The sequence below is a fragment of the Apteryx mantelli genome, chromosome 3 (genome assembly GCF_036417845.1).
Source record: "Apteryx mantelli isolate bAptMan1 chromosome 3, bAptMan1.hap1, whole genome shotgun sequence".
Lineage (NCBI taxonomy): Eukaryota > Metazoa > Chordata > Aves > Apterygiformes > Apterygidae > Apteryx > Apteryx mantelli.
This window is the reverse complement of record NC_089980.1, coordinates 59,028,913-59,054,519: the sequence shown is the minus strand read 5'-3', so window position 1 is coordinate 59,054,519 and position 25,607 is coordinate 59,028,913. Positions and strand designations below refer to the sequence as shown.

Genomic DNA, 25,607 nt, shown 5'->3' with positions numbered 1-25,607 from the left:
CATCACAGCCTTTGTTGATCTAGAACAGCTAGTTGCCTTTAATATATTTGTACCAGGTGAACGCTTTGGCAGAGTGATGTGCTAGTTTGTTTTAAAGCTATCTTTCTCAGTCTTTAATAAATGAGAAACTGGTAGATGTCTAGTCTGTGCTTTAATATCAGCTTTGTACAACCTTGGCCTTGGTCTATGTAAACACTGAGAATTTGAGCCAAGTTCAAAATGTTTTCTCCCTTCACAGATGGCTACATAACTCCAGTTTTAGTAATTGGTCTCTGTTCAAAGGCAGTACAATTTTTGTCCGCATCTGTGCTCTAATAGTAATAGATGTAAGGATAGAGCGCTCTCTTTATACTTTAAGCTGTATTAGATTAACCTATTTGGGAACAGGGTGACACTCTGACATTGTAAGAAGTCAGAGTTGTTACTAGCAGTGTGCTAGGAAGGACCATTTTTGCGCTCTTTCAAACAGCTTAATACTTTCAGTGTTCTGAAGTAAATTTTGAAGGTGTGTCACTAAAGGGAGAACATTGTACTTTTTCTCAGATATTAGTGAGCTGATCATTTCTCATCAGCTTCCAGTGACCAGCTTAAAATGTAACTTGGTTATCATCAGTCTTAGTATATCAAGAATACAAACTTCCAAAGCTTCTAAGTAATTGTTTTCCCCTTATCTTTTGTTTCCAGACGGTAAAATTTTTCAGGAGAAAGTTGAATCGCTTATGTACCTGAGAAATTCCAGCAGTGGTGGGAAGTCAATGGACAGTTCCGCATTTGTAATTACGACTCCAACTGGATTTACAGCTTCACCACTGGAAGGTAAAACGATGCTGGAAAAACATAAGGAATTAAGACAGTCCTTTGACTAGCATGCCTTAAAGAGTCGCTTTCTCACAGATATTTCTTACTAACCCCTTATTGGAGCTTGATGTCTGATCAGCAGAATAAGGAGGATTGAATTGAACATGCTCCCTCTACTCTTCATTGGCAAGTTGAGACAAACTGCTGCATTGATGAATCCCAGTTACTTGACTTCACAAGAAAGTGCACTGATTTGGGTACATGGTCAATCATGTATCCAAATTCATTTGATTGAATTCCTAAGTGGTAGGCTTAGGCAGTGAAGCAGTCCAGATAGCTGAGAACAATCTCATTTATTAAACAGACTTGCTAGAGAAGCATGAGAATGCCTTAACCAGGGAAAAGTTGAAATAGTGAGCTATAAGCAGCTATCTTACCTATCCAAAAAGCATTAAGCTGATGCTTTTTTTTAATAGAGCATAATTGTTAAATGTTCATTAAAATACCAGCATTTACTTATATTGTGGATATTATACTGTTCCTATACCAGAGAAAATACATAGGAAAACATAAAGAACAATTTATGTACCAATGGTTATATAAATTACAAGTGAGCAACTTCCTTGACAGTCTTATATGGCATGCTAAACCATTTGAGGTCTAAAGATAACTGCTTTAATCAGTTTTGAATTCCTCTGCTATGAATGCAAAGTGTATCATAGTTTAGCAAAAAAGTGGTTAGTGACTAGATACAGACTTTTTTCCTTCTCTCCTCCCAGCTTCTCAGATGTATTATTTCAGCATCTAAAACACTGATGTTATTAGTTCAGCCAGTTCAACTTTTTCAGTTGGCTTGCTGCAGCAAAGTGTGATGCTTTAGACATTATAAAATTAAATTATTTAACTGAATTTTTTAGAATTTTATATTTGCATATTCAATTGACAAATATCACCTGTAAATAAAAAGCTAAATCCTGTAACTCCTACCTAAGCCTTTTTTAAGCTCTTCTACAATGAGGAATAAATTTTAACTAAAAATGCACAATCTAAGCAAGTTTTTCAATATACACAAGGTAGAGTAGTAGAAACAAATTACATCTCCAGTTTAGCTGCTGTATTTTCAGATTATGACATAGCCGTATCCTGTACTTTACCAATTTAATACCTTTTTCAATTGCTGTTTTGTTGCTACTTTGCCTAAGAAAAGCAAATTGAGTTTTCAAGCATTACTTCAGTTAGAACAGTATTAGTTTAAGTCTTTTACAGAAAGCAGTGGTATGAAGAGTAGACTACAATGTTATACTTCGGATATTGGTCATTCTCCCACATATAGATTATAAAATCTTATTCTTCTAAACAGAGTATTTTTGATACCAATTTTACCAAACTATTATTTTTGATTAAAGATTACTTGTGGGCATTTATCTCACAACATAAATTTTGGCCAAAGTAGAAGGTGTTCCTGAGCGTTGTGCTTCTGAATTGGAATTTCCAAATTTAGTTAAGCTGTCTGACCAACATGGCTTTTTAAATGTTACCTACGTGTGGGTTTGCAGTTGGGTGCACTACCCATAATATGTGTACAAGCCTGGCTATGAGATGGCTGCAGCTATATAGATCCTTCCTATTGTCTGCAGGGTAGCTTGGTCTGGCATTATATCTATGTGACTATACCAATAAGAGGCTCATAGATATCTGTGTCAGCAAACAGAAAATATATAGCACTCATAAAAGCATTCCTTATGCGTTGTCATTGCATTAGAACCAACTGGTGCCTAGTTTTCAAAATACTTTTGGCTGAGCAAAGTCTCCTTTTCCTAGACTACTAGAAAGCTTTCTCTAACAGGCTGGTATGCAAAATACTGTCCCTCTTACAAATGTATTTTAATGCAAGGCATTTGTAAGGCACTCGAAGTTTGACTGCTTGAGATTAAGATGTGCTCTTGAAAGGAAACTATGTTAAATAAAATACACAGTAGGTTTTTGTTTATTTGTTTTTTCACAAATCTGGACTACATGCAGTGCCTTAGTGCAAAAAGAATGGAACTAGTTTGAGCTGTATGTTTTGTCATGCAGCCAAAATGTATATTGATAGATTGGACCTCTTGTACAAGAGGACAGAGCAACTTGCTCTAATTAACCCTGCTTTGAGCAGAGAGGTTAGACTAGATGACCTTAGAGGTCCCTTCCACTATCAATGTTTCTGTGATTCTATATAATTTCCTACTGAGGGTTAGTTAAGAGGATCAAAATGTAAACCCAGGAACTCCAGTTTATATGCATTTTATTTTGCATTTTATGTATTTTCTAGATTTGTTAAGATATGACTTGCCTGCATAATATGCCAGATGTTGAATCTGTTTTGCCACATAAAATGAGTTCGGACATCAGTGTTAAACACATGTGAAAAGTAATTTTGAGGGGATAGCATTGTTTCTAGTGCCAAAGACATGCTAAAGATGCCTTTATTTCTCTAGGGAACACTTCTAAGGCGAGCATGCAGCAGAAGATACGCTCTCAGGCACCTGAAAGGCTTTGCAAAAGCTTACCAGCATCTCCTACTTCCTCACCTAAAGTTCATCCAAAAAGGCTAACTGAGAAATTGGGCAGGAGCATTGATGACCTTCAGAATATTGGCAAGGGTGACCTTGGTGATTTCCAGGGTAAAATTGGTTTTGTAGGAAGTAGTGAAACCTTAAAAAGAGTACAAGAGGAACTCTTTCTTAGCAGTTGTGAGTCTGCAAAAACAGTTTGTGACTCAGAGTTAACATCTGCTGAAACATTTGAAGACATTCCAAAAGAAGAAGAATTATCTGAAAATGCATTTGAGAGTAAAGAAACAGACATGGAGCTGAAATACGATGACAGCAGTGCTGCACCTGAGCCATTGCTGCATCGTCCAGACAATCTGAAAGGACTCTCCTCATTTCAGAAGAGCCAGAGTAATTTTGCAGGGTTGGGCTTAGCATTTTCTGTTCACGGAGGATCATCAGTTGTTGCACGCTGGCCAAGCCTTGCTGACAAGAATGTACTTCCTGAAGACTGGGAAAGTCTTGCCTTTTCTTCAGCTAGTGAGAATACTCGAAAAAAATCTGAAAGCCTTGACGATAGGTATGCAGATAAACAAAACAAATTAATAGATTACTATTCTACAAAAATAGCAAGTCTGAAAACTAATAGAATATTTTCAATGGTTGTCATAAACTAATTATTTTAGTAGGCTGGACAATTGCTGTGTTTCAAACTTACATTATTTACCCAGCCAACTTTTAAAATCGGGAATTTTGATACTATCTTGCAGAGTAGGAGTGGGAACTTGTGTTACACTACCTACCAAAAAATCTCAAGCAAGTAGTTCTGGTCACATTATCTGTTGCTATCTGACACCCCAAAATAAGTACTAAAAAATGGTACTAGGAGTATGGGAGGAATGTTTATCAGATTTACTTCCTCCCCTGTGTGCCCCCCCCCCCCAAAAGAATCAGCTAACACTTAGTTGTACACTTTTTTTGTTTCCTGTTGTAGACAAACTGTGGTAAAACATGTATTCCTTTGTCTTCAGATCTACAGAAGACTGTCTTGTGCTTATCTGTTGTGGATTGTATGACCTCTTGCGTGGAGTTCTCCTAATCCTACCAGATATCATGCTAGAAGATGTGATGGACAAACTTATCCAACCTGATTATCTTATAGTTCTTGTGAACCACCCATCTCCTCTCATACAACAAGGCGTCATTAAAGTAGGCCTATATATAATGTGTGCAGCTAAAAAGTTGTGAACTTGTTTACTTAACATGTATGAAACATGAAGTTCCCTTGGTATTTTTTTCTTTTGCTCTTTGCTTTTGTAGGTTTACTCCTGAATTTTGCAGGGATTGAACTTTCAACCCCTAGTGATTTAAAGAAAAAAATCTAAAGAGTCTTTCAGTAGTTGCATACTCCATGATCTAAGCTAGAGAGTTTGGAAGTATATCATAACATGACTGGGGTAAATAGTCATTGACTTTTTCTACATCATTGCTTCGCTCTCTTAAACATAAGGCATGTCAAACACAATGTTCAGGTAGCATACAAGCAAAATTTTGACTTCTTCAGACTGATTTTTCAGCTCTTTTGGGGAGCAACCCCTCCATGGCCTGAGCATGGACCTGAGGTTTTAAAACATTTTTCAGAGGTTTTTATAGTATTAACAAGGAAAACATTCTTCGATGATAACCTTCTCAGCCTTCAAATTAAAATACAAACCTATGTCAAGTCTTGCATCTACATAATGTTATGTGGCTTTATTAGCAAAATGATCTGAAAAATGACATGTGCGCACAGACATGCAGGATTCAACAAATATAAAACAAATTGATGTATTTATGTATGCATTCTGTAGCTCTTTTACATATGTGACTTCATCTCCCCCTCCAACTTCACTAAAAATCTAAGATAGTCTTCAAATAAAAAGGATGAATTCAACTGTTGAGTGTAGCAAGGATGATGTGGATCATAGTTTCAGATAGAGCAATCCAGGTTTTTAATCTGGAATTTAAAATGTCTTGAGACTTCTGATTCAAACCGTTCCAATTACAGGCTTGAGAACTTAACTTTCAAGGAAGTTGTGTTAAATGTTTAAATCTTATATCATAATTATACATTTATTTTTAGTTGTTGGATGCGTATTTCAACAGAGCAAGGAGGGAGCAGAAGGAGAAATTCTTAAAGAATCGTGGCTTCTCCTTGCTAGCCAACCAGCTGTATCTTCACCAGGGGACTCAGGAAGTTGTAGAATGCTTTTTGGAAATGCTCTTTGGCCGTTCTGTTGGCCTGGATGAAGAGTAAGTACTGCTTTACTTCTGCACTTGATAAATTAAATTAATATTTGAACTAAAAGCAGCCTTTGAACATCAGCACCTATCTGTTGATGGCAAGGATGGGGATAGCTAATTCTCATTCTCTTCCTAGTAGTTGGCAACCACAAACACAGTTCCTTCAAAACTGTTTTGAAACATTTTGCTGTAGCTTTAAGAAGTCTTTTTTTAAAGCATGATGAAGTTCTTACAATTATTATTTTATGGTCCTTCAGCTTTCTGCAAGCTGCTTCATCCAACTGGAGCTGTTACTTTGTGGAACAGCTGGAGTCTCCTAAAAATCTCCTTTGCACTTCAAAGGCCTCTGAGGCTCTCAGAACTTACTGTCGTCAGTTAAACCTATTGTTCTCTTTCATCCTGTGTCAAACTCTGATTTATATCCATAAAAGTTTTTAGTAGTCACTAGACTCCTACTGAATTTTAGTAAGTGATTAAAGAAAAAGCTTGATGCCAGTTCCTTCCCTGGCTTGGGCCTGAGTGTAAATGTCCCCATTTCCTTTACGGCCAATCCCACAGATGTACCATTTCTTTGAGTGGAAGAACCACCTCATACTGACAGGAAAGGAGGAGTTATTGCCTTCAAGCATGCAGTTACCTTTCTAAGTAAATGATATTTGTAGAATTATTCTGACTACTTAATGACTGTACAGTGGAGAACATACATCTAGGTATAGTTAGCAGTGCGTAAATATTGCAAAAAGCTCCTGTCTAGTTGCCTTCTAATCAGCTGACTTCTGCCTTGTTGCCCTGATCTTCATCCAATAGAAATATTCCTGTTTAATTGCAAGACTTAAACCTTCTGATTGCTTAACAATCCCCAAAGTAGAGAACTGGTGTTTCCTCAGAAAGGATTATGGGGTTGGAAAGGTAATTCTCATGGCTCTGAGATTCTTTTAGGATTGCAAATAATAGTCATGTGGTAAAATGATAGCCTTTTAATAGTGATCCAGTTTTCTTAATGTATGAGAGCAATGCAAGGCCTGTAGCTGTGTTCAGAGTTCTACAATTTAAATAAACCAGAAATTGCTAAACTTGATTAAACTGACTTAAGCAGTAATAGATATGGTACATAAACCTTGCTGTCAGTTGGTATATTATTCTGTTGAGGCAAAGCTGTATCTGGTTTGATGATGTCTGTGCCAATTATGGTATTTATTACTGTAAAGATAACTCACATTATTCTATACTAAGTTTAAAAAAAAAAACTGTTGTCTTTGTGAAATCCATATTGTAGACCATTGGTGGTAGCTGAATTTTCAATTTTTTTTTGACACTTCATTTCCTTGTTGCTCTTTGAAATGCTATGTTTTTCTTATTTCCATGATTAGGCAGATATTATTACTGCAGTGAAATGCAAGAAACTGCCACCTACGTCTCTACCAAAATACTAGCATAGACTTGGTTTTCCAGCATTTAAAATACCAGTTACATATACCAGGATGCTATTTTAAGGACATGTTAGACTTACTTATATTTATTCCAATAGATTTGATCTGGAAGATGTCAAGAATGTTGGACTCTTTCAAAAATGGTGTGTCACTCCTGTTCTGGGTCTTATAGAGAACTCTTTGTATGATAATGTTCTGCTGCATAACTCCTTCTGCCTCCTGCTGCAAATCATAAATTCCTGCTCAAAAGTTGCAGACTTGCTACTCGATAATGGTTTGCTGTATGTTCTGTGTAATACGCTAGCTGCTCTCAACGGACTGGAAACAAAGTGAGTATTGTGACAGTTGCTATACAGCAGTTCAGACACAACCAGAAATCTAGCATTACTCAAGTGTATTGTGTTCTTACTACTCTTTCAAATGATCAAAGAGCACATACAAAGTAAGACTGTTCTTGAGGTCTTTATCTTGAACTATACCTTAAAGTGTAGGTTGGTGTTATTTGTTTGGGGTTTTTTTGATATTCAGTTTAAACAATGGAATACTCTGGGTATAAAATGCCCTTTCAATACCTTAAATTTTCAAATAAAATGATGTTTTAAAATGTGGGTTTGTCACAATGCATGCATTTTGGATGCTTTTTCTAAGAAATCTCATCTGAACAGTAAGGTAAAGGCCCAGGAGATGTTAGCAATGTCAAAACTTCAGGAGAAGTCTTGTGATTTTAATGTTAAAGACTTTGAGTATGACTTGACTTGATTAATACAGACTTAGTGTGATGTGAAAATGACTTAATATGTGCATTCTGCACTTCTTTAAGAAGTGGAGTAAGCAGTTTGCTCATTATTTTATTATTTGGTATGATGAAGAAATAAACAGGTTTCACTTTTTTAATCTGGTATAGTTTTAATTAAGTATGGTTACAAAATGAGAGATGATCCTGCATTTTTAAGAGCTGTCATTTGAGAAATCTAGAATTTCAGACCTGTTTTTAATTAGTTTGCAAATCTGACAATAAATCGTCGTTACTCTTCCAATAGAGGCGTATTACAATCTTAACATTAGAATGCCTCAAAGATTCGCAGGCATTTAGTTTGCAAAATTAATGCCAAAGAGGCTTCTTCACTAAATAAAATTTTCTAGCCTTCAGCAGTAATACTTTCATATGAAGTACAATATAATATTAGGTATGGCTGGCAGAAGCAGTGATTGGAAACTAATAGGTCTTGCTACAGGTTACAATCTACCAGAATTTTCATGTTTCTAGTAATTACAACTTTGTTTACAGCATTCCTCTGAATGACTACAAGTTACTTGCATGTGATATACAACAGTTGCTGGTGGCAGTTGCAATTCATGCCTGCAGCTCCTCAGGTTCTCAATATTTTCGTGTTATTGAAGACCTCATTGTGCTACTGGGGCATCTTCAAAATAGTAAAAATGCAAGGATGAAAAGTAAGTTACCTGCTTATTTTCGGGATCATGGGACTGGAAAAATTAAATCCCTCCTCCCCCCCCCCCCCATATTGCTCTCTTTTTATACTGCTGTTGAGGGAGGAAGAAGTTTTCTGGTGATGGATCTTCCTTGTCTTCTAAATGGTTCTTATAGTAGTTTGCCTAAGGAGTCTGTGTTGTGGTGAAGAATTATGTACTGCTAATATGAATGAACAGTGATTGACCATCTGCTTGTCTATCGGGGTAAAAGTCCATTCAGGGTGTTTAAATGGAAATGTTCTCTCTGCCTTATTCCAGATGGACAAACTCTATGGTTTTTCCATGAGAACTTACTTCCATTCTGTCTGTATCTGTGTAATAGTGAGGCAGCTTTCTGTGCAACTTCCCTGTAATCAAGAAATGTGCAGTTCTGAAACTGTCTTTTTCTCTTTAAGGATTTTTACCAGACATTTTTAAAGACTTGTAGTAAAGACTTAGATTAATGTTTAGATAAGGTACATGTGAAATGTTTGGTAACATTACTCCCAAATTTGTAAAAGTGTGAAAAATGACTTCTGTTGGAATACTTGTTACCTAAACCACTGAAAAGAACATGTTACAAGTCCTTTGTTCATATCTTTATCTAGATATGGCAGTTGCTCTGCAATTGAGAGTTCTTCAGGCAGCTATTGAATTAATAAAAACTACAGCAAACCAAGATTCTCAGGAGCAGGCCAGTTCTGTCCCATCAGCTGCACCTCATCATGCAATGTTTCAAAAGCGTAAAGGCATTACTGGTGAGTGGCAAAAGTGTAGCATACTTGTACTCTGGGTTTTTTGTCTGTTATTGATCTGCTTTTTAATTCTAATTTTAGTGATATAGTAGTCCTTTGCTTTTTCTATGTTTTTTAATTAAGTTTTAGAATAATGTAACTTGTACCCATTTTGAATTCAAGTGTGGGTTTTTTTATTGGTAGGAGAGAATGGGGCTACGTTCTCACTGCAGTTGCTGAAGCCCGATATTTTATTCTCTTGAAGAAAATACCAATTCACAAGTTGCATAGTAAAAACACTATTTCTTTGCCTTTTAAGAAAAAACACTTCAATGTGTAACTTCACAATAGTGAAGAAATGTCAGAATCAAGTTAGCTCGTGTAACTTGAACTCATCGCTGCACAGCTTTCAGTTGGCAATCATCCTGAAGTAAATACCTGCTACTCCAAGTTAGCAGCAGGGCCTGCAAGATTGCTAGATTCTGTTATGGTTGTTCTTTACTTATTAAGAAAATTTGTGCAATTCTAGTTTTAGCAGTGATATTGTTTGGCTTGTGAATAATTCTCTAAAGCTTTTGGAGTCTTCTGGCCGGAAATTGGTTTTGTGTGTATCATGTATAAATGAAGCTGCATTTAAGACTCTATAGGAGGCATAATTCAAAAGCCTGATGTGTATTTTGAGTTCTTGTGTTTTTCCTTTTTCATAGCTTAACCTGCAATAAAAGGTTTTGTTATTCCCTGTCTACCACGGCAGCCTTTCTGAGACACCTTTCCATCAGCCTATTAAATATAGTGTCTTGCTGGACCTGTGTGTGTGTGCATGTACATGAAAATAAACATAATTATTTCCTAAAGAAGCAAGTGCAGTCAAGGCCCACTGGTTCATTTCAGGAAAACAATTTTTTTTTCACAAAAATACTTCTGCAGGATTAGATTAGAAATAATGCTTCTATCAAAATTAGTGGCAATGGGTACAGTATAAAATGTGTTTACTTATAAGCTGTGAATATAACTGACTCTTAGTTTGTATTGATAAAGCTACTTTCTGGTGTGGAAAAATAAATAAAACAATAACACTGGTTATTGTAACCTTTGCTATAATTGCACAGTAAAAACAGGCAATAAAAGTGATGTTTTAAAATCTAAGTGGCACAACAAATCTGATCTTGAGACTAACTCAGTTTATGGTATCACTTTTTTAATTTTATAAATTTGCTTTTAAATGGAAAATCTGCTATTCTGCTCTTAAAGACATTTGTTCCCTTTTATACTAAAATATTTCAAATGTTTTATTTTCTCAAATGCTGTGAAATATTTGAAAGCACTGTCTGAGTGCAGTTTAAACTAGTGCATTTTAGTAGGATGCTATTAATGCTCCTCTGCTTAAAGGTTCCAGGAAACTTTCTCATGCTCAATCTGATGCTCTGCTGATGAAAATGCGTTCAGTAGCAAGTGAGGAATTCAATATGATGATGCAGCGGAGAATGAGCCAAGAAAATCCGATCCGAGCCTCTGAGACTGAGTTTGTACAGAGGTTACAGAGACTGACTGTTCTAGCTGTTAACAGACTCATTTATTCAGGTAGGATTTTTTTGTTCCTTACTGCTTTGACAGGGCTAGTGAAGTACTATATAAAAAACGGATTCTTGTTTTTGCAATGTGTGTGTTTGAGAGGAAGGTAATGATAGTGGCACTAGCTTAATGGATTTAACGTTAAAACATCTGTTAGTGATTTTTATCTCAGTATTACATAACTGACAATCAAATTTGGATACGGTTTTTTATCTGAATGAATTGAACAAACTATTTTAATCCCAGGTTATTCAGTTCATGTGTTAACTGCCTGAATTATGAAGTGAAGACTTAACTGACAAAGGGAGCATTTTCTGTCTCTTCAAACGCATTAGTTCACGTGTCTCTATGAAATGGCTAGAATTGTTAGCAAGATTTGATGACTGTAGCCTAGTTCAAATTCTACAGAAGCAACAGTTTAGCATGTGGGACAAAATTGAACTGCTCCATGATTAAGTGCAAATTCTGAATGAACTGGTTTGTAAAGGAATTAAAATAAGTACTACTTTTTTAAGCATAGTAGTAAAAGGAATATTCCCTTTACTGGCAACCAAAAGAACATTGCAATACCTTGGTTGAGATGGTACTGATCAACTTATACCTCTTCAATTTTTAGCATCTACTGAAGAATGCCTTGATGTACTGGGTATAACAGAAGCCCCAAGTCAAAGTAGACTTTCAGCATCCCGACTGGAAGCTTCTGAAGAGGAAAACCAACAAGAACTGCCTAGCAGAACAAATCCTTTTCTTAAAGAAATGTTCAAAGTGTTGGTAGAAGGGATCAAAGTATCTATTGTAAGTAACTAATTAGGTGTCCACATTACAGCATATTTCTTAAGGTTCATTTATTAGGAACTCTTTATACATAAAGGTTTCCTGTTCATAGGAACATGCCTCTCTCAGTTCAGCCAGGGTGTTACTAAAAACTATGTTCAGTTTCCCAGTTACTCTGCAGTTGTAGAAGAAATCCATCTGTTCTGATTTTAGTGTAACATTTGGTAAAATGCCGCTTCTTGAGTGAGTGCGTAGAGGTTAAATAGATTTCTGTGTAGACCATAAGAATCTTTTTTTCCCCTTACGTTTTGAGACCTATTGCTGGAGCCTGTAGAATGAAGTTCCACTATGCATCCATAGATGATGGATAAAAAGGTGTGTTTATCTGAGCAATTTATGCATGTGTAATATTTTAGAATTGGTCATATAACTGGGGGGCAGAAGGGGCTTTCTCCCCTCCACCACTATTGTTGGCTGTATTTTTTTTCCAGCATACAGCTGCTAGCCTGTCAACACTTCCAAGCTGATCAGGTTCCTCATTGTTGATCTGAAATGGATTTATTGGAAATATTAACTTACTGCTTCATGCTGCCTCTTTCCTCTTAATTTGTTTTTATAAAAAGTAGTTCAACCTAATTTTCTTTCAAGTTTGTTAGGTCTATCTTTCTAACATGCCTTATTTGTAGCATCTTTGAAAGGCTGCAGGTTTCTTTTTATGAGCCATAGCACCTGGATTAAAAGCCTGGTTTCTGATCCTTTGAGATAATCCATTACTCAAACTAGTGATTAAGGTAAAAGGGCTATTTCCCGCCCCCCCCCCAAAAAAAAAAAGCCTTTGATTTGTAAACTCTGCTTCACAATTTTCGCTTTTTTCTTTCTTTTGTTGTTGTTGTTGTTGTTGTTGTTGTTGCGTGGTCCCTCTCATTAACTGAATATGCAGTTTAGCTAAGACCTGCATTTCTAATATTGACAAAGCGAGGTGGAAAATTCTTATTAGAATGAGCAGATCTTTCTTTCATCTCTAAAACATCTTTTAATCTGTAATATCAGTCAGTAAATTAAGTTTAAACACTCTAGAGAAGAATCTTTATTGCTTTGTGTTTTGATCATAGTAACTGTGAGTTTTGTTATGTGAAAAGTAAGCCCTATCCTTTTGAGAAGGGGGGGAAAAGTCTCAATTTTTTAGGGCACCAGCAGAATGAATGCACCCAAGCAGCAGTGGAAGAGAATCCTTTTGTCATGCAAGGACACGTTCCGTACACAACTTGGGAGACTTCTCGTGCACATCTTGTCTCCAGCAAGGCCGCTGCAAGAAAGGAAGCAGGCTTTGGAGATGATGCAGGAAGCAAACAATCAAGAGATTATGCGTGACTGTCTTAGCCCAACTTTGCAAGTAAGCTCAGTGTTTGAAAAAAGCCTGTAGAATTTGTATTCAAACTTCCTGGTTTAAATTCTAAAACCTTTTAGAACTGTGTATGTGGTTAAAATTGGCCCAACGGATGGCCCTTGCATTTCGGGGTTTGTCAGGGAAAAGCTTTCTTGACTGTGCTCAGTGTCAGTTCCAGTGTACTGTAAGCTTGAGAAGGCATTTCTTAGATGGCTTAGGAGCAGGAATTGGGTGGGAATGTTGCTGATTGAGTTCTTCAGGAATTGGAAGAATCTTTAACATAAAAGAGGTAAGGCATGTGCCACAGCTTGAGCCACAGTACAGTAAAGAGTGAAAGTACTTCTTACTGGATGATCCTATGACACTTCTGCATTTCTGATCACGTATGCATTACTCAACTCAATAACACTTTCACTGGTAAGGAAAGAACAGATATACCAGCAGTGGCTTCTTTAGGAGAGTGTCATGTTGAGTGTCTTTATTGCCTGTGTCTGCTTAACTTTATTAATATCTCTCTATTCAAATTTGGTTAACTGAACAAGGGACAGGCATTTCAGGCAGGCAAAATTAGGGGCCTCTGGCACATACTTCCTGAAGTGTAAGCAAGGCTGTAGAAGGAGCTGAGTTAACTGTGTTTGAAAAGGAAACTTAACATTGCTGTAAGCCATTGAAAAGTAACAAGATGCTGGGAAATTTTTTATCATGTGGAGGATTAAATTCAGCAGGCTCTTTCTCTCCTAGTTTTAGAATAGTTTGCCTTGAGACTTCAAAGCAGCCATTTTCTAATTTTTCCTGTGATTTAAAGAAGAAATGTGTCCAGGCTGACTAAAAAAGACATTAAAGATTTGGGGGGGGGAGGGAGGAATGCTCAGTATTGTATTGTAGAAATGAATGACTATACCCTTTTCTTCCCTTTTTCCTTCTGTTCATCTTCTAGCATGGACCTAAATTAGTGCTCTATTTACATGAGTTAATGTACAATCACAGTGATGAAATGACCAAAGAACAACAAATAGCAGCAGGAGATCTTATGAATGCATTAAAATGTTGTGGCTATAAATGCATCCCCCTGAGCCCACCACCAAAACCAGACCTAATGAAAGCTTTGAAAGAGGTTTGTGAATAAAAATGTTACTTCAAAAATCAGATATATTTCAAACAGTTGTATCTGTTACATGGGGATAGATTTTTTTTTTTTTTTTTTTTTTTCTCTTGAAGGCAGTAGCTTTGTTTTGAGCAGGGCTCATGGTTTTTGCTATTCTCTTTGGGTTCAAAATATTTGTTACACAGGCTTTAACACTTCACAACAAGCTCACATGTTAATGCTCTTTTAAGTATGTGACTTTACCAGAGCAAAGTTGATAGTTCAGAATAAGCTTTTGTTGTAACTTTCATTGTCAGAACAAAACTTTTGTTTTCTTGCAAAAATATAAAATTGCATCAAAATGTATTAGAGTAACTGAAACAGACTTTATGGTTTAAATGCTGAGATATCAGGGAATGATAGTTTTTGCAGTTCTTTTTTAAATTGCTGTAGCCTTTAGCCTCTGCTTCCTTATTACTTTCAGCTTAAAAAATTAGTAACTCCTTTTTTTTAGGATCAGAAGAAATATGAGATGGAAGAGAGTGTGAACAAAGCTGCTTGGGAGAAGACTATGGCTAATAATCAGCAAAAGTAAGTGCTTTCTTAAAGGTGCTGCAAGAACTTTGAAAGAATGCTGCCTGTTCAGCACACCCCTTTGCAAAGTTGCCTGTGTGATTCTTATAAACACTTCTTTCAAATTAACAGCAGTGTTAGCTTTCAGATATTTATTATACCATTATAAAAACATCTTGATTGCAGGTATGTGCATTTTGATAGGTTGTATAATAAATGGCACTGTATAAACTTCAGAACACTGAATCTTTTTTTGCATGTGTTTGATATTTCACCCTTAGATTTACAGCTATTTTATATTTCCAGTCAGCTTTTCTGTTGCTGTGATCTGTGCAATTAAATGTAAGGCAAATGTCTCTGCAACTAACTCTGATCTACTATAAATGTGATATTGTTATATCTATCAAAGTACTTGCTAACACTGTGAGCTCTGTATACTGCTGCTACTTGATTTAATTTCACCATATAATCAAATCTGTGAGAGGCACAAATGTGCCTCAGTGCAGCAACTGCAGCAACCTGCAGTTGGCTGCAAAAATCAGCTTAGTCTTGTCCAGAAGAGTGACAAGACTTTACTATTTTGAATAACTTAAATTTGAGCAATACTAAATTACTGTTCTTACTTCAGAGTTTTAATGTAATGAGTGCACATTAATTATTAATGCCTATTAATGTTTAGTAATCAGTCTTCTGATTGGTTTGACATTTCTTTGGTTGCAGTTAATAGTTTTTTTGAATGTCAAGAAACAAAGGTATTCATGACTCATGAAAATACAAATGTGGGTAAAGTTGTTGTGAATGTGCTGTAACAGTAACTATGGAGATTTACTGCCAAACTGATTGCTCAAGTCTGTGGGGCTTTTGTTGGGGGGAGGTTGTCTTTCCCTCCCTTTTCAGTGTGCTGACTTGGCATTTTAAAATACAGCTTTTTCTCCCCCCGCCCCCAGTCTCTTTCAACGTCTGGATATAAAATCAAAAGATATTTCCAAAATAGCTGGAGACATCACGCAGGCTGTCTCTCTGTCACAAGGAATGGAAAGAAAGAAGGTGATCCAGCACATCAGGGGGATGTATAAGGCAGAGCTAAGTGCTAGCAGACACTGGCAGGAACTTGTTCAGCAGCTTACCCATGATCGGTAAGTTATTCACTGTAGACCTGTACTGCAGTGCTATATCTGATGTGTGCTTAGCATTCAAGTTAGAAGCACATGAAATGTAGATGATATTAAAATTAGAATGACTTTTGCTAATCATCAGACTGTTCAAGACTGGTAAAATTATCAAAATTGTTTGTCAAATATGTTTCAATGTGCATAATAGAATGAAGTGTATAGCATAGAGTTTTAATAGCTTGCATTATGTTGATTGTTTTTTTGGTTTGTGGTGTGTGAGTAGTTTTTTTTGCTAATGTCATTCACTATGATATTGGCTTGGAGATACCAGGTTCACTTATCTGTATAGAGCAAAAGATACTAAGTCTCATCAAAAAATCTTGACCAGGAGCTAAACAGTAGCTTTACCACTGCAGAACTTGCGTATAGGTCATGTTTACAGCAGTTGAGCATTAGGTCATCTTTGAGCTGTTGATATATCTTAATATTGTATTGGACACCTTGTATCACTGTCTTCATAGGAGTTAGTAACTTGAGTCTTACAGAGAGTAGTTAACAAGTAGTTGGTCGGTGGGATGGTTCAAGAAGATGAAGAACTGCAGAATTCAGGTGTGTGGGCTGTTTATGTATTTATTCCAGAAATAATTGCCCAGTGTAGTACTGTGGAACTTCTGCCTTTCTACCATTTAAAGAAAAATGGAACAAGTAAGCATATATACTGTCTCTGTTGCCAAAATCTAACACTAACTTTTTTTTTTTCAGAGCACTCTGGTATGACCCGCTCTATTACCCAACTTCTTGGCAATTGGATCCAACAGAGGGCCCAAATAGAGAGAGGAGACGATTGCAGAGGTGCTACCTAACTATACCAAATAAGTACCTTCTCCCAGATAGGCAGAAACAGGAAGGTAATTATAGCAAGATTATTAATTGTTACTAATTGTTGCAAGAGTATATCTGAGTTGTCATGGATACTAGTTTCTTAATGTTTAAGTGCTTGTGGGTTTTTTCCTCCTAATAGACATGATCAAACCTCCCTTATCTTATCTATTTGAAGACAAAACATATTCTTCTCACTCTTCTACTGTAAAGGACAAAGCAGCAAGTGAACATATAAGGTAGGCTTTGGGTAAGATTTACCTCCCTTCTCCTTCCCCCATTCTAAAGGAACAGTCCTTGTCCGTCCGTGTCTCCCCCCACCCCCCCCAAATAAATATTTAGAGTGAGGTAAAGGAGAGAAATGTTAAACATTGTAGGCTTTATTGCTACACTCAAGCCAAAGATCTAAGCTACCAAGGTGTGGGTTTTCTGATTCTTATACGGTATTTCTGTATCTTCAAAATCAGTAGAAGCAAATATCTGGTGTGATACAGGATGTGACTTCTATGGGATAACCTGGTGGAGTTTTGTTACTTACCTGTCACTTGTATCCAGGACAGGCATTGCAACATGGTCTGGTAGGTCTTTCCATCAGTGTTCAAAAGGAAATTGTACTTTCATCCTTCAGGCTTTCTATAATCTATGTTAAACTTAACGCTCCAGTTATGTCAATTTACCATCTATTACAAGCACTAATTCTGCCTAAAATAGCAGAGAACATAGAAAGCAATAGATTAAATACAAATACACTTGTGTGCAAGTCTAGAAAGTTGAGAATCCATTAACTTTCCGCTTTGGGGATTTGAACTGTTAGAGTTATGGAGTTCAGAAGTCTTTCTTTGGCTTTAGCCTTTGAGACCGTTAGCTTTAGCTGTGGGGGGGGGGGGGGGGGAAATACATGAACCAGCAAGCAATGCTAGACTTTGCAATATATTTCAGAGTGAATCGAAGATGTATCAGTGTAGCACCTTCCAGAGAGACTGCTGGTGAACTGTTGCTAGGTAAGCAGAATTTTCAGTCTTCATAAATATCTTTTTTCTGCTCTATATACAGACTTGGCTGTTTGTGGTGTGTGGGTGTGGGGTTTTCCTTTTTTCTTCCCAAAAGAGAACGTAATTGTTGTGAACATGTTAGGAGGAAAGTTACTGCTAAGTAATTGAACTGTTGCTGGACTTACCAAGAATTACATCCCTTAGATCAGCTCTGCTTTTTCTGCTGTTTGCATGCGTGCTCTTTGGCCTGTAGTTAGGTTTAAAGTTATAGATGTGGCCTAAAGATGTGGAATGAAAAATTATTTCTGTCAAGTATGGTCTTGTCCACGTACAATTCATAGCACTCTTAAAACCTGGACAGTGAATGTTTGTATAAAATCAAGATACAATATACAAACAGTAATTTCATATAGCTCTTTGCTACTTTTTCTCCCTCAGGAAAGTGTGGCATGTATTTTGTTGAAGACAATGCTTCAGACACTATTGAGAATTCTGTGAGTATATTGCACAGACTTAACTTTTCCAGACTGACTGAGCCTAGCTTTTGTCTACTGTTACTGAGATTGCTATAGCACTAGTTAGATCTCTGGACAGGGCCAGCCAAACGGATTAGTTTGGGTTTAATGTTGCCTCTGTTGGACCTGGCTGTGGAATCGGTGATACCAGCATGCACAGAAACAAGAAGAGAAGATTCAGCAATGTGGGGCTGGGGAGGAGTGAGGAGGGGGTGATGTTGGGAGTCTTCTGGACATTGTTGTCAATGACTTCAGAGTCTGTTAGCTTGGATGAAGTGTAACACAAGTGCACAGAGCTCGCTCAGGCTGGTACCTGAAAGAGTCTTACTGGAAGCTGGAGCACCAGGAAGTACAGTACAGAGACTTTCAAATATATAAATTCTGCTGTACTCTACAGGATCACTGTTACCTGGATTTTTCATTATATAGAATGCCGCGGCTTCCCTCTTAACCTATGGGGAGAGGGCTGTTTTATGTGGGAAACTGGAACTGACTTAATCTTTTTATATGTGAAGGCTCTGATACACTACTTTTTTTTAATGTTTGGATATAGCTTAAATTAAGCAATTGGTTATACTTCCGACAGTCTTAAAATAGTTTTGGGAAACTCTTATGGAGCTCCTCCTTGCATTCACTAAACACACAGCTGCTGCAGTTCAAAACACTACCAGCTGTTTTGCTGCTGTGTCCTTAATAGAGCTGGCAGAATGGAATTCATGCCAAAACTTTGCTCGCTCCAGTTGGCTGTCCAGTATCTTAGCTTAAGTGCCGGTGAAGGTGTGTTTGTGCTAGAATGCAGGGATAGGGAGTGCAGCGGCTGAGGTATGGCATGCATGCTGCTCTGCCCACTGCCTTGGGGACAGTCGCGGTTGGGAAATGTGCACAAAGAAAGTCACAATAATGTCTTAAAGCATTACAGCAAAATTATCCAAGTTTGCCTTAAGATATGCTGTATAGCTATAAACTGGTCCCATGGAAGAGGCTTCTTCTGTTTGGAAAAGCTGCTGTTGAAAATATTTTTTCAATTGCACATTTCTCAGAGTTTTCATGGAGAAACTGAACCAGCATCCTTTTCTTGGACCTATGAGGAAATTAAGGAAGTTCATAAGCGCTGGTGGCAGCTAAGAGACAATGCTGTGGAAATATTTCTAACAAATGGCAGAACCTTACTCTTGGCTTTTGATAATACAAAGGTAATGTGGCACTGGTTGCATAGTAATAATCGAAACACTTTGCTATTTCTTCATAGCATATACATTCATGCGTTAGTTCTTAAGGAGATCTGTTGCATGGACTAATATTAAATTCTGCTTAATACCATTGACAAAGCCATGCTCAGCCAGGCTTCTAGGCAAACACAATCGCATTGTAAAATACATCTCTGATATATTAAGGTGTTTGAAAAAACTTAGTAATGCTGAGCACTATTCCATTACAGCAGATCTCTGGAAATTTGTAAATGAGAAAAACTTACTGAGTCAGGTGGTTTGAAGTTTTTAAACTATGATTAAATCTGTGGTATTTTCTTCTAGGTCCGTGATGATGTGTACCACAACATCTTAACTAACAATTTGCCTAACCTTTTGGAATACGGAAACATTACTGCTTTGACCCACCTATGGTGTACAGGACAGATTACTAACTTTGAATACCTGACTCATTTAAACAAACATGCAGGCCGTTCCTTCAATGATCTTATGCAATATCCAGTATTTCCCTTTATACTTTCTGACTACACCAATGAAACACTGGACCTAAATGATCCATCAGTATATAGGTAATATGAAAAGTTTGGAACTGGTTATTTCTAAATAATTGAATTGGTTATTTCAGTATAGCATTTAACTTCATTGTACTAAACTGCACACAGATGAATGGAACTATTGAGGAATGAGCCTCACCCGTAGTAACTCGGGCTTTCTACAGTAAGTGGGTGCTTCACCTAGAACACTTCAATGAAATGATGAGAAATATGTGTATGTAACAGGATGTTACAGATCTGACTTGTCATCTACTGTCTTGAACATCATGATAAGCATAGTCCACTGATTTAAATAGAGGCTGTATGTGTAAATTCATGACTAAAGACTTCTGGGAAAATTAATGAAAGCTAAATAGAAAAGGAAATATTGTAAATGATTTCGCCAGTTACAAAATCATATTGCCTTAACTGTAAATAGAGCAAGTAAGCTGTCCCATCCTAATAAATTGTTGTCAAACTGATTTAACATCAGTGGCACAAAGCCTCTATTTTTAAGTGATGCCCCTGATTTTAAAAAAGAGGCACTTCGAGTACACTTGCTTGTCTGTTACTTTGCCATGGGTAGCCTGTGGATCCAAGTTTGCCTTTAGCACTAACTTAACATGGCCTTTTTATTCTCTAAACTCTTTCATAAAGTGCTGTTTTTAGGTTTTGCTCATGTCCTTTTCATGTTACTTATTCTTAGCAGTGCATTATTAAATGGTGTGAATCAACATCATTATAAAAATGACAAGATATCAGTACTATTTATATTACAGAAATCTGGTCAAACCGATAGCTGTGCAGTCTAAAGAAAAGGAGGATCGTTATGTGGATACTTACAAGGTAATTAAGATAACTCATTGGAAATGAGAGTTCCATAGATATAAAATACTGGATTTGTTTTGCTTATTAAGGCATATTAAAAAACAAAGCCTCCATATCATTTTAATTTTTTATATGTATATACACACAGACAGGAAAAAAATATATATACATAACCTTGGATTTAGTCTTTTTCCTCTGTTCTCTGAGAATTGTTTTACAACATGTTTGGAACCTGTGATTGTCTGTTCCTGTACCTGAAATCATAAATTAGTGTAATCTTTCCATGTGATTCTGCTTAGGAGGTTAAATTGTCATCTTCTTATATATGAACATATATTTTTAAAGATCCCTGGAGATCAGGGAGAGAATTTATTGCTCTTGATTTAAAATGATTGAAATAAAACCTGTGGCTAATCTTTCTAGAAGGTAACAGAAAAGCTGTGTTTTCCTTCAAATACTGTTGTTTAACAAAGTTTGGAGACCATGTTTTTCTTAAACCAAATGCTGTTTGTTTTTAAAAATTTTTTGACTTTTTTTTACATAGGGCAGAAATAATGTGATGCCCTACTATGGTTACAGCACTCTTTCTTTATTGTTCTTAGGAAGTGTTTATCCTCAAAGTACAATCCAATTCCTAATCCCTTTTGAAATCTGTAGGAAATGACATACTGGGGCTGGAAAGCATCTGTAGTTGGACCTTCAAATTTACATCTATATCATGGCTTGGGGTATTTCTTGCCTATATATATTTTTTTCCTCTCCATTTAGTATTGAAAAGCCAGTATAATGACTCATTGGTGTTTAAAAAAACAAACAACAAAAAAACCCACAAAACACAGAAGTAATTTAAGTGACCTGCTTTCCAGTATTTATTAACTTGAAATGTGCTTAGATGCCTAGCTAGATTGTAAGTGTCTAAGGACTTATGTGAGTGACCACTTCTTAAAATACATATTTGATCCTAAATTACTTTTGAACTTATCTTCCTTTAAAGTTAAGTTTTACTCCTAGACAACTTAGGCAAGCTCTTATTTTTCTTGTTGCTGGAATGCAGGGACTAGGATTTTCTTATTTTTCTAGTGTCAGCGTAGCATTTTATAGCTTCTGTAAAGTGCCAAACTGTCTGGTTTATGTAAGTTAACAGTTAGGTAAGTTAACAGTCCAGCTGAATGCATGCCAAACTGAACTGAGCTTCAAATATAGATTTAGAATTATTTTTTTCTCTTTAGAAGAGCATGCCTAATATTTTGAATGGGCATTCAGAACTGTTGCTAGAATAGTATTTGAATGGCATATTATAGGTGGTGAAACTGAATAGGTACTTCAAAAAGTTGCATCTTACAGCAGGCTTTGAAGGTGGGAGCTGCTTTTAAATAAAGATGTGATAGTCTTGAGTATATCTGTTTGTGAGGAGCTGAAGCATTGAAACATTGTGCAAGTGATCTCAGCATTTATGCCCAATAACAAAGGCAAGTTGTCTGTGTTGAAGGTTAAGTAGCAGATTGGTGATGGTTTTTTCCTACTGTTTTTCTAGTATTTAGAAGAGGAGTACCGTAAAGGAGCACGAGAGGATGATCCAATGCCCCCTGTACAGCCTTATCACTATGGTTCTCATTACTCCAACAGTGGAACTGTGCTTCATTTCCTGGTTAGGCTGCCACCTTTTACTAAAATGTTTTTAGCCTATCAAGGTAAGATTACTTTTGTATGCACTTGCCTTTTATATCTGGATCTAGTCGTAATGACCCAGGAAAGCCCCTACATTGCTTTGTTTCAGAATAGTTTATCAATTCCAAATTGCTGAGTTCAGTAAACTTAAATCTGGTGTGTTTTCACAATGGACCCACTCTGAAATTATCAAGCTAAACCATAAAGCTATACATTTTAGTATATATTTAAAATGAAAAACTGACCTATATTTAAGTTTCAGTCCATGTGTAACATCTAGTAATTGAGATAAAAGTATTCTAAATTTTCTCAGCTAATTGGTGAGCAGTTAACTTCTTGAAGTTGCAGATGAGCAACTGGTATTGTGTCTGTCATCGATGTAACAAATTCAGTTTGGATTTCTTTACAGATCAAAGTTTTGACATCCCAGACAGAACTTTTCACTCTACCAACACAACCTGGCGCCTCTCTTCCTATGAATCAATGACTGACGTAAAGGAGCTTATCCCAGAATTTTTCTACCTTCCAGACTTTCTAGTTAACAGAGAAGGTATACTAAGAGGATACCAAACTATATACCAAAAACAGCCTTAGCATTCAGACCATGGGTTGAAACTGAGAACATTTATATCCCTTGATTAAATAGGTTAAGCAGTAGATGTGTGGGGAGATATCTGGCATGAATTTTTGGGTTATGCTGCAAAAGCTGTTATGTAGGGCTTAGGAAGCTTTCTTGAAAATGTCTGAGGTGCAAAGGAGTTATGTGGCTGATTCTGTGTTTTAATGAATATGCAAGTGCTTCAGAGTGTGTGTGTGTGACTTATTAGTGGAACTACTTTGATTAGCAATCTTGAGACTAATTGTTAGCATTCATAGAACCTTATAAAGCCCTTTCTAAAGTCACTGTAAACCAAAATGTTGAAATGCATACTCCCCTATTTCTAGGTTTTGATTTTGGAGTGCGTCAAAATGGTGACAGAGTTAACCATGTCAATCTTCCACCTTGGGCTCGTAATGATCCTCGTCTGTTCATCTTGATTCATCGTCAGGCTTTGGAGTCTGACAATGTTTCCCAGACAATCTGTCACTGGATTGACTTGGTGTTTGGTTATAAGCAAAAAGGCAAGGCCTCTGTTCAGGCTATTAATGTCTTTCATCCTGCAGTAAGTACTTGTCGAACAGCATGTTTGTTCATTGTACATTGTAATTTAATGGGGAAAAAGCGCAGCCTGATTTACTTGGAAAATATCCAGCATGGAGCGGTTCCCTTGCTCATGAAGCGCTGAAGAATAAGGAAAGGCTTTAAGCATTTCAAGGCATAACTGATAAGATCCTAGGGTTTGACGTGCTACATACTTTATCTGCATTAATCTTTCTTGCCTAGAGATAGGCAGGGTATGATCATGTGTGTGTTTTGTGGAGTGGTGTGTTTTGTTTTGTTTTGCCTTCTGAATAGCTAGTTGTTTGTAATGGTGCACAGGAAGTGTGTGTGTGTGTGTGTCTCTATGCACACCTACATCCATATAGCTGCTTCCTCCTCATTCAAAAAGCCTTTCATTTTGGAAGATTCTGCTGCAGCTTTTGATAAGGTTAGAATAGTTCAGTTTGCATTGAGTTCAGTATTTGTATTTCCTTCATATTTACCTTTCTGTGTTTTGTCTATCTAGTAAACATTTTCTTTCAGCAAATTTAATTTCAGATTAGGAAAGTAATTCTTTAATATAAAGATTTTCAGAATGTCACTACTCAGTTGTAACACTTCAGATCTTGAATTGTATTATTTAATAAGCTAAATCCTTACTATCACAAAGTCTGCTCAGCCAGGTAGTCCTGGTTTCAAAAGCATGCACTAGTTTAGCAAACTCTATGTAGTTGTTGAGCTAATGGCAGTAGTGTTTGATAGTGGTGGCTTTTTTCTTTTCAAGTAGCCATCCAAATGTGTTCCTTTCCTTCCCCACCCACCCCTAAGTATTTATTAGGTTACTACCTGGAACTTCAAATATTAAATTTTTGTGAATGTGTTCATTGTTTTTTTGAAGTGAAAAGTCAAGGCCTTTGTCAGTGTGACTGAGGAAAAGGATGTGGTATGCAATTAGAGAAGTGTAGTTAGCTTTCACTACGAGAAGGTAGAAGAAAGAAGAGAATTTCCATTCATAAAATATGGAAGCTCTTACTTCCCACTCCTTCCCCCCCCCCCCAAACTGAAGTTTTAATACATTAATTAAAAGGATTTACAGAAAAACTTTATCAGAAGCCCTTCTATTTTTGCACAAGCTAAAGGTCTACTGAAAAAAACTTTGACAGAAATTAGTCAAGGAATACAGGTAGGAGCAGCTAAGATAAATCTGGTGGTAGTTATCTCCATCAAAGAAGTGGTGAAAAGTTTACTCTTTTCGGTTGCTCTTTAATTGGTACAGCCATTGCTGGATGGCTTCTGACAAGAGTCTTAAGATTTTTTTTTTTAAGAGTCTTGCTCTAAACTTATGTATGTTTAGAAATCTTTCTCAAAAATCAATTGCGCAAGCTTATACCTGCCTTTCCCTCCTGCTGTCTAGACCTATTTTGGGATGGATGTTTCTGCTGTTGAAGATCCTGTTCAGAGAAGAGCCCTTGAAACAATGATAAAAACATATGGACAAACGCCTCGCCAGCTGTTCCATGCAGCACATGTTAGCAGACCTGGATCCAGGCTCATCATAGAAGGAGAACTTCCTGCTGCCATGGGATTATTAGTACAGTTTGCTTTCAGAGAAAACAGAGAGCACACTAAAGAAATAGTATATCCAGTATGTCATTTTGAATCACAAGATGGTTCAATTAATAGTCGCATACTGTGACTACTGTACCTTTATGTTCACATCTGAAAAACTGAAAATAACATCTGTGCTTTTACTCTTTTAGTGAAAGTTATTGGTATTGTATCCTCTTTGTGCTCCAGACTTTCCCCCATTACTTGGAGGGCTTGAACTTCCTAGAGGAACTATCCAGCAGACTGTTTGCCCTTAGCACAGGTGGACAAGACTGGTGATTTATCCCTCCCTTCCTCTTAGTACCCCAAAAGAGAAATGAGGTTTTGCCCCTCCTCCCTGCATACATTCCTTACCCCAGCATCCAGCAGACTCATGTATAACTGTCACTGCAGGCTTAAGCTCTTCTTTGGGAGTGGTTATAAATAGTGTGTTACCCTGGACAAGGGGTTCCAGAGGTTCTGCTTCATGCCTCTTGCAAAAACT

At 36.8% G+C, this 25,607-nt stretch overlaps 1 protein-coding gene across 4 annotated transcripts in view; it reads left to right on the top strand.

Annotated features, from left to right (window-relative positions):
- Positions 1-25,607, top strand: part of LYST (lysosomal trafficking regulator) — an 89,926-nt gene that overhangs the window by 53,295 nt on the left and 11,024 nt on the right. For all 4 annotated transcript variants that reach the window (XM_067293492.1, XM_067293494.1, XM_067293491.1 and 1 more), the window contains 24 exons: positions 685-816; positions 3,276-3,909; positions 4,361-4,538; positions 5,452-5,621; positions 7,141-7,371; positions 8,331-8,497; positions 9,124-9,273; positions 10,639-10,830; positions 11,438-11,616; positions 12,782-12,988; positions 13,920-14,096; positions 14,581-14,657; positions 15,587-15,775; positions 16,514-16,659; positions 16,773-16,869; positions 17,570-17,631; positions 18,061-18,116; positions 19,178-19,330; positions 19,670-19,914; positions 20,658-20,724; positions 22,241-22,397; positions 22,784-22,924; positions 23,320-23,537; positions 24,930-25,160. In XM_067293492.1, coding sequence (XP_067149593.1) covers positions 685-816; positions 3,276-3,909; positions 4,361-4,538; positions 5,452-5,621; positions 7,141-7,371; positions 8,331-8,497; positions 9,124-9,273; positions 10,639-10,830; positions 11,438-11,616; positions 12,782-12,988; positions 13,920-14,096; positions 14,581-14,657; positions 15,587-15,775; positions 16,514-16,659; positions 16,773-16,869; positions 17,570-17,631; positions 18,061-18,116; positions 19,178-19,330; positions 19,670-19,914; positions 20,658-20,724; positions 22,241-22,397; positions 22,784-22,924; positions 23,320-23,537; positions 24,930-25,160 — 4,256 coding nt within the window. The remainder of the gene's footprint in view (positions 1-684; positions 817-3,275; positions 3,910-4,360; positions 4,539-5,451; positions 5,622-7,140; positions 7,372-8,330; positions 8,498-9,123; positions 9,274-10,638; positions 10,831-11,437; positions 11,617-12,781; positions 12,989-13,919; positions 14,097-14,580; positions 14,658-15,586; positions 15,776-16,513; positions 16,660-16,772; positions 16,870-17,569; positions 17,632-18,060; positions 18,117-19,177; positions 19,331-19,669; positions 19,915-20,657; positions 20,725-22,240; positions 22,398-22,783; positions 22,925-23,319; positions 23,538-24,929; positions 25,161-25,607) is intronic.